This window comes from Gobio gobio (genome assembly GCF_949357685.1).
Source record: "Gobio gobio genome assembly, chromosome: 13".
Taxonomy (NCBI): Eukaryota; Metazoa; Chordata; class Actinopteri; order Cypriniformes; family Gobionidae; genus Gobio; species Gobio gobio.
The window spans coordinates 2086650-2096909 of NC_137106.1; the positions used below are offsets into that span (position 1 = coordinate 2086650).

Sequence of the window (10260 nt, forward strand, 5' to 3'; positions counted from 1 at the left end):
CACTCCAGCCTAACTATACCACAACACCACTCCAGCCTAACTATACCACAACAACACTCCAGCCTAACTATACCACAACACCACTCCAGCCTAACTATACCACAACAACACTCCAGCCTAACTATACCACAACACCACTCCAGCCTAACTATACCACAACACCACTCCAGCCTAACTATACCACAACAACACTCCAGCCTAACTATACCACAACACCACTCCAGCCTAACTATACCACAACACCACTCCAGCCTAACTATACCACAACAACACTCCAGCCTAACTATACCACAACACCACTCCAGCCTAACTATACCACAACACCACTCCAGCCTAACTATACCACAACACCACTCCAGCCTAACTATACCACAACACCACTCCAGCCTAACTATACCACAACACCACTCCAGCCTAACTATACCACAACACCACTCCAGCCTGACTATACCACAACACCACTCCAGCCTGACTATACCACAACACCACTCCAGCCTAACTATACCACAACACCACTCCAGCCTAACTATACCACAACAACACTCCAGCCTAACTATACCACAACACCACTCCAGCCTAACTATACCACAACACCACTCCAGCCTAACTATACCACAACACCACTCCAGCCTAACTATACCACAACACCACTCCAGCCTAACTATACCACAACACCACTCCAGCCTAACTATACCACAACACCACTCCAGCCTGACTATACCACAACACCACTCCAGCCTGACTATACCACAACACCACTCCAGCCTGACTATACCACAACACCACTCCAGCCTGACTATACCACAACACCACTCCAGCCTAACTATACCACAACAACACTCCAGCCTAACTATACCACAACACCACTCCAGCCTAACTATACCACAACACCACTCCAGCCTAACTATACCACAACAACACTCCAGCCTAACTATACCACAACAACACTCCAGCCTAACTAAACCACAACACCACTCCAGCCTAACTATACCACAACACCACTCCAGCCTAACTATACCACAACACCACTCCAGCCTAACTATACCACAACAACACTCCAGCCTAACTATACCACAACACCACTCCAGCCTAACTATACCACAACACCACTCCAGCCTAACTATACCACAACACCACTCCAGCCTAACTATACCACAACAACACTCCAGCCTAACTATACCACAACAACACTCCAGCCTAACTATACCACAACAACACTCCAGCCTAACTATACCACAACACCACTCCAGCCTAACTATACCACAACACCACTCCAGCCTAACTATACCACAACAACACTCCAGCCTAACTAAACCACAACAACACTCCAGCCTAACTATACCACAACAACACTCCAGCCTAACTATACCACAACACCACTCCAGCCTAACTATACCACAACAACACTCCAGCCTAACTATACCACAACACCACTCCAGCCTAACTATACCACAACACCACTCCAGCCTAACTATACCACAACACCACTCCAGCCTAACTATACCACAACACCACTCCAGCCTAACTATACCACAACACCACTCCAGCCTAACTATACCACAACACCACTCCAGCCTAACTATACCACAACAACACTCCAGCCTAACTATACCACAACAACACTCCAGCCTAACTATACCACAACAACACTCCAGCCTAACTATACCAAAACACCACTCCAGCCTAACTATACCACAACACCACTCCAGCCTAACTATACCACAACAACACTCCAGCCTAACTAAACCACAACAACACTCCAGCCTAACTATACCACAACACCACTCCAGCCTAACTATACCACAACAACACTCCAGCCTAACTATACCACAACAACACTCCAGCCTAACTATACCACAACAACACTCCAGCCTAACTATACCACAACACCACTCCAGCCTGACTATACCACAACACCACTCCAGCCTAACTATACCACAACACCACTCCAGCCTAACTATACCACAACAACACTCCAGCCTAACTATACCACAACACCACTCCAGCCTAACTATACCACAACACCACTCCAGCCTAACTATACCACAACAACACTCCAGCCTAACTATACCACAACACCACTCCAGCCTAACTATACCACAACACCACTCCAGCCTAACTATACCACAACAACACTCCAGCCTAACTATACCACAACAACACTCCAGCCTAACTATACCACAACACCACTCCAGCCTAACTATACCACAACACCACTCCAGCCTAACTATACCACAACACCACTTCTGCCTAACTATACCACAACAACACTCCAGCCTAACTATACCACAACACCACTCCAGCCTAACTATACAACAACACCACTTCTGCCTAACTATACCACAACAACACTCCAGCCTAACTATACCACAACACCACTCCAGCCTAACTATACCACAACACCACTTCTGCCTAACTATACCACAACAACACTCCAGCCTAACTATACCACAACACCACTCCAGCCTAACTATACCACAACACCACTTCTGCCTAACTATACCACAACAACACTCCAGCCTAACTATACCACAACACCACTCCAGCCTAACTATACCACAACACCACTCCAGCCTAACTATACCACAACAACACTCCAGCCTAACTATACCACAACACCACTCCAGCCTAACTATACCACAACACCACTCCAGCCTAACTATACCACAACAACACTCCAGCCTAACTATACCACAACACCACTCCAGCCTAACTATACCACAACACCACTCCAGCCTAACTATACCACAACAACACTCCAGCCTAACTATACCACAACACCACTCCAGCCTAACTATACCACAACACCACTCCAGCCTAACTATACCACAACACCACTCCAGCCTAACTATACCACAACACCACTCCAGCCTAACTATACCACAACACCACTCCAGCCTAACTATACCACAACACCACTCCAGCCTAACTATACCACAACACCACTCCAGCCTAACTATACCACAACACCACTCCAGCCTAACTATACCACAACACCACTCCAGCCTAACTATACCACAACAACACTCCAGCCTAACTATACCACAACAACACTCCAGCCTAACTATACCACAACAACACTCCAGCCTAACTATACCACAACACCACTCCAGCCTAACTATACCACAACACCACTCCAGCCTAACTATACCACAACACCACTCCAGCCTAACTATACCACAACACCACTCCAGCCTAACTATACCACAACACCACTCCAGCCTAACTATACCACAACAACACTCCAGCCTAACTATACCACAACACCACTCCAGCCTAACTATACCACAACACCACTCCAGCCTAACTATACCACAACACCACTCCAGCCTAACTATACCACAACACCACTCCAGCCTAACTATACCACAACACCACTCCAGCCTAACTATACCACAACAACACTCCAGCCTAACTATACCACAACAACACTCCAGCCTAACTATACCACAACACCACTCCAGCCTAACTATACCACAACACCACTCCAGCCTAACTATACCACAACAACACTCCAGCCTAACTATACCACAACAACACTCCAGCCTAACTATACCACAACACCACTCCAGCCTAACTATACTACAACACCACTCCAGCCTAACTATACCACAACAGCGCCGCAATACAAAATGGCCTCGTCCCCCTTATTTAATATTCTCGGAGGAGGGGTTTATGTAAATATTGGGGCTGGTGATGTCACAGACCCTGGAGGAATGTCTGTAGTCCTACTGGCCGTTTGCTGTAGTCCTTAGAAATGGATTTCTTTAAAAGCAAATATCTCCCTTTTCTTTAAACTTTGAACGTTGTAACTTTGCAGATGTTGTTTATGCTCAAGCAGCAACATTACACGCTAGCTAAAGTTAGAAAAGTGAAATCGTGTTTTACCACCCCTTTAACGTAATATTGTTTATTTTATATATATATATATATATATATATCTCCACTAATTCTCCGAACCGCTTGTCCTCTGTGTTCACGTCGGGGTCAGTGAAAATCGACTGTCCTGAGTCAGCAAAACAAAGAGAGCACGTCCAGAAGGTCAGAGGTCACTGACAGACGGACCAAGAGGAGGATTAACAGAGGAGAGCGGCGGCCATTTCATGAGCCCTCAGAGGGACTGAGCTGAACTCACCTCTACAGGACAGGCCAGCGCTCCGAGTGTGTGTGTGTGTGTGTGTGTGTGTGTGTGTGTGTGTGTGTGTGTGTGTGTGTGTGTGAGAGAGAGTGTGTGTGTGTGTGGGCATGTTTTTGTGAAATATCAGGACACAAATGTGTATAATGACATAGGTATTACAAAAAGAGGGTGAAATATGAGGACGTTCCCCATGTCCTCACTTTTCAAAATGCTTATAAATCACAGAATGAGGTTTTTTCACAGAAAGTGAACTGCACAGTCTCCTGTGAGGGGTAGGTTTAGGGGCAGGGGCAGTGTGTGTGTGTGTGTGTGTGTGTGTGTGTGTGTGTGTGCGAGAGTGTGTGTGTGTCTGTGTATGATAGTGTGTGTGTGTGTGTGTGTGTATGATAGTGTGTGTGTGTGTGTGTGTGTGTATGATAGTGTGTGTGTGTGTGTGTGTGTGTGTGTATGATAGTGTGTGTGCGTGTGCGCACGTGTGTGTGTGTGTGTGTGTGTGTGTGTGTATGATAGTGTGTGTGTGTGTGTGTGTGTGTGTGTGTGTGTGTGTGTGTGTGTGTGTGTGTGTGTGTGTGTGTATGATAGTGTGTGTGTGTGTATGATAGTGTGTGTGTGTGTGTGTGTGTGTGTGTGTGTGTGGGTTTGGGTACTTACATCATTGTTTTGTCCCGTTTTGGCGAGCATTTCCTGCAGCGCGCGCACAGAGAGCGACTGCTCCAGCACGAAGCTACAGATGCACAGGTCCGGAGGAACATACTGAAACACACACACACACACACACACACACACACACACACCATCATCACCACACTACAGCATGAAGTTCGTCAGCACAATAAATACCACGGATGAATGCTCTGATTGGTCAGATGGCCCAGTCTGTTGTGATTGGTCTACTCTGATAGGGCGCCCTGTTCTCCAAGTGTTCCGATCATCAGGTCCGAGGTGTGTGTGTGTGTGTGTGTGTGTGTGTGTGTGTGTGTGTGTGTGTGTGTGTGTGTGTGAGATGCGTCCAGCGTGTGTGTTCAGAGGAGCAAACGTCCGATGAGCGGTTTGGGATCGAAGCCAACGAGGCCAGAACGTCCCGCTGACAGTTTAAGGCGATGAGAAGATAAATGTCTGCCCTCCTTTAGAGGAACAGAAACTCTGGGAAAGTGGATCAGGAAGTCCAGGTGTGCTGGAGAAACTTCCTCTGCTCAGCGCACATCTGTGCGAGTCTGAGGGCTAGAACACGTGACCTCTGACCTCTGTTGTGTGACGTGAGGCAGATGAGGGACAAGGACCTGAGAGAGAGCAGGCCGCAGTGGATGATGGACGATCACGTCAGGGGTCAGATCAGTTTAAAGGTCACAGATAAATAATAAATAAATAAATAATTTTTAAATAAAAACAAATCTATAATTCAGAATAATTCATAATGTAAAATTAAAATAAATACTTTTAATATAAAACAATCAAAAGATAACATTAACAATAATAATTCATTAATAAAAATGTCAAATTAAAAAACTTTTCAAATAGAAAAAGAAACAAAATAAACCACTAATAATTAATTAATTCATACAAATATAAATGTAACACCGTTACAATAAATACATACAAAATAAACCAAATAATTAATTAATTAATTAATTAAATATAAAAATTATAATAATTTTTTAATATAAAACAAAAATAAAATACTTACTAATAATTCATAAAAATATCAAATTAAACTGTATTTTTAAAATAAACAGACAAAAAACTCTAATAATTTTTCATTCATAAAAATGTATTTAAAAAATAAATAAATAAAAACAAACAATCAAAATAAAACACTAATAAATAATTTATAGAAATGTAAAAATTTAAATACTTTTAAAATAAAAACAAAAAACACTAATAAGTAATTAATAAAAATATAAAATTAAAATAAAATAAAATAACAACAAACATCAAAATAAAACACTTACAAATAATTAATTAATGTAAAATTAAAATAAATAATTTTAATATAAAACAATCAAAAGAAAACATTAACAATAATAATTAATTCATAAAAATGTTTATTATTTTATTAAAATTAAAATACTTTTAAAATGGCAAAAGAAACTAAATAAACCACTAACTAATAATTAATTAATTAATTAATTTAAATATAAAACAAAAATAAAACACTTACTAATAATTCATAAAAATATCAAATTAAACTGTATTTTTAAAATAAACAAACAAAAAACTTAATGATTATTAATTCATAAAAATGTATTTAAAAAAACAAAAACAAAAAACAAAATCAAAAACAAAATAAAACACTTACTAATAATTAATTCATGTAGCCTAAAATTAAAATTAAAATAGTTTTAATATAAAAAAAATTAAATAAAACATTAACAATAATAATTAATTAATAAAAATGTCAAATTAAAATAAATAATTTTAATATAAAAAAATTTAAATAAAACATTAACAATAATAATTAATTAATAAAAATGTCAAATTAAAATAAATAATTTTAATAAGACAATCGAAATAAAACACTAATAATTCAATAATTCATAAAAATATAAAATTAAAATACTTTTAAAACAAAAAAAAACACTAATAATTCATGAAAATATCAAATTTAACAATACTTTGAAAATAAAAATCAAACAAAAAGCCCAAATTAATCATTCATTCATAAAAATATAAAATGTAAACAAATACTTTAAAATCAAAACAAATCAAAATAAAACACTAATAAAGAATTCATAAAAATGTCAACTTAAAATAAGTACTTTTAAAAAGATAATCAAGTAAAAGACTAATAAAAACATAAATAAACATAAAAATAAATAACTTTAAAATAAAAACAAACAAAATTACTAAAAAAGATGACATTTTATTTGTGCACCTGCGTGTCATGTGACCATTAATCAGCATCAGAGGCCGTGAACGTGTGGATGTGTTGTTCAATTATTGAAATATGACTTTCACAGGGGCTCAGGAGATGATGAATCTGTGTATGATTCCCTCCGGTGTGTATTTACATGTCTTCATCTCTCATGAGTCTGAGGGAGAGTTTAAGAGCAGCTCATCAGGTGTGAAAGTGGATCATTAGTTCTCTCTCTCCCTGAGGAGCGACGGCTCAGAAGAAGAGAAACCGCACAATGAGGAGAGCGGCCATACATCATCCCCGTCTCAGCTAATTACATCACATCCTCCTCTGAGACACACACACACACACACACACACACTCCATCAGAGAGAGGACGGGAGACAATAACACACACACACACACACACACACTCCATCAGAGAGAGGACGGGAGACAATAACACACACACACACACACACACACACACACACACACACACACACACACACACACACTCCATCAGAGAGAGGACGGGAGACAATAACACACACACACACACACACACACACTCCATCAGAGAGAGGACGGGAGACAATAACCGAAACTCTGAGAATGATTCAATGACTCACTCATAAAGACTCACTTGTTTCATTACTGGATGAATCAGTGTTTCTGAACAAATCTCTTGAGTGAATGATTCAATGACTCACTCATAAAGGTTTCACTTGTTTCATTACTGGATGAATCAGTGTTTTTGAACAAATCTCTTCAGTGAATGATTCAATGACTCACTCATAAAGACTTCACTTGTTTCAATACTGGATGAATCAGTGTTTTTGAACAAATATCTTGAATGAATGATTCAGTGACTCACTCATGAAGACTTCACTTGTTTCATTACTAGATGATTCAGTGTTTTTGAACAAATCTCTTGAGTGAATGATTCAATGACTCACTCATAAAAACTCCACTTGTTTCATTACTGGATGAATCAGTGTTTTTGAACAAATCTCTTGAGTGAATGATTCAATGACTCACTCATAAAGACTCACTTGTGTCATTACTGGATGAATCAGTGTTTTTGAACAAATCTCTTGAGTGAATGATTCAATGACTCACTCATAAAGACTCACTTGTGTCATTACTGAATGAATCAGTGTTTTTGAACGAATCTCTTGAATGAATGATTCAATGACTCACTCATGAAGATTTCACTTGTTTCATTACTGGATGAATCAGTGTTTTTGAACAAATCTCTTCAGTGAATGATTCAATGACTCACTCATAAAGACTTCACTTGTTTCATTACTGGATGAATCAGTGTTTTTGAACAAATCTCTTGAGTGAATGATTCAATGACTCACTCATAAAGGTTTCACTTGTTTCATTACTGGATGAATCAGTGTTTTTGAACTAATCTCTTCAGTGAATGATTCAATGACTCACTCATAAAGACTTCACTTGTTTCAATACTGGATGAATCAGTGTTTTTGAACAAATCTCTTGAGTGAATGATTCAATGACTCACTCATAAAGACTCACTTGTGTCATTACTGGATGAATCAGTGTTTCTGAACAAATCTCTTCAGTGAATGATTCAATGACTCACTCATGAAGACTTCACTTGTTTCATTACTAGATGATTCAGTGTTTTTGAACAAATCTCTTGAGTGAATGATTCAATGACTCACTCATAAAGACTCACTTGTGTCATTACTGGATGAATCAGTGTTTTTGAACAAATCTCTTGAGTGAATGATTCAATGACTCACTCATAAAGACTCACTTGTGTCATTACTGAATGAATCAGTGTTTTTGAACTAATCTCTTCAGTGAATGATTCAATGACTCACTCATAAAGACTTCACTTGTTTCATTACTGGATGAATCTGTGTTTTTGAACTAATCTCTTCAGTGAATGATTCAATGACTCACTCATAAAGACTTCACTTGTTTCATTACTGGATGAATCAGTGTTTTTGAACAAATCTCTTGAATGAATGATTCAATGACTCACTCATAAAGACTTCACTTGTTTCATTACTGGATGAATCAGTGTTTTTGAACAAATTTCTTGAGTGAATGATTCAATGACTCACTCATAAAGACTTCACTTGTTTCATTACTGGATGAATCAGTGTTTTTGAACAAATCTCTTGAGTGAATGATTCAGTGGCTCACTCATAAAGACTTCACTTGTTTCATTACTGGATGAATCAGTGTTTTTAAACGAATCTCTTGAATGAATGATTCAGTGACTCACTCATAAAGACTTCACTTGTTTCATTACTGGATGAATCAGTGTTTTTGAACAAATCTCTTGAATGAATGATTCAATGACTCACTCATAAAGACTTCACTTGTTTCATTACTGGATGAATCAGTGTTTTTGAACAAATCTCTTGAGTGAATGATTAAATGACTCACTCATAAAGGCTTCACTTGTTTCATTACTGGATGAATCAGTGTTTTTGAACAAATCTCTTGAGTGAATGATTCAATGACTCACTCATAAAGGTTTCACTTGTTTCATTACTGGATGAATCAGTGTTTTTGAACAAATCTCTTGAGTGAATGATTCAATGACTCACTCATAAAGACTCACTTGTGTCATTACTGGATGATTCAGTGTTTTTGAACAAATCTCTTGACTGAATGATTCAATGACTCACTCATAAAGACTCACTTGTGTCATTACTGGATGAATCAGTGTTTTTGAACAAATCTCTTGAATGAATGATTCAATGACTCACTCATGAAGACTTCACTTGTTTCATTACTGGATGAATCAGTGTTTTTGAACAAATCTCTTCAGTAAATGATTCTATTACTCACTCATAAAGACTCACTTATTTCATTACTGGATGAATCAGTGTTTCTGAACAAATCTCTTGAGTGAATGATTCAATGACTCACTCATAAAGGTTTCACTTGTTTCATTACTGGATGAATCTGTGTTTTTGAACAAATCTCTTCAGTGAATGATTCAATGACTCACTCATAAAGACTCACTTGTGTCATTACTGGATGAATCAGTGTTTTTGAACGAATCTCTTGAATGAATGATTCAATGACTCACTCATGAAGACTTCACTTGTTTCATTACTGGATGAATCAGTGTTTTTGAACAAATCTCTTGAGTGAATGATTCAATGACTCACTCATAAAGACTCACTTGTGTCATTACTGGATGATTCAGTGTTTTTGAACAAATCTCTTGACTGAATGATTCAATGACTCACTCATAAAGACTCACTTGTGTCATTACTGGATGAATCAGTGTTTT

At 38.4% G+C, this 10260-nt stretch overlaps 1 protein-coding gene across 1 annotated transcript in view; it reads right to left on the reverse strand.

Annotated features, from left to right (window-relative positions):
• Positions 1-10260, reverse strand: part of LOC307136715 (ryanodine receptor 3-like) — a gene marked incomplete at both ends in the record, with an annotated part of 116652 nt that overhangs the window by 61881 nt on the left and 44511 nt on the right. The window contains one exon of the mRNA XM_079833964.1: positions 4790-4891. Within this exon, the coding sequence (XP_079690090.1) occupies positions 4790-4891 (102 nt within the window). The remainder of the gene's footprint in view (positions 1-4789; positions 4892-10260) is intronic.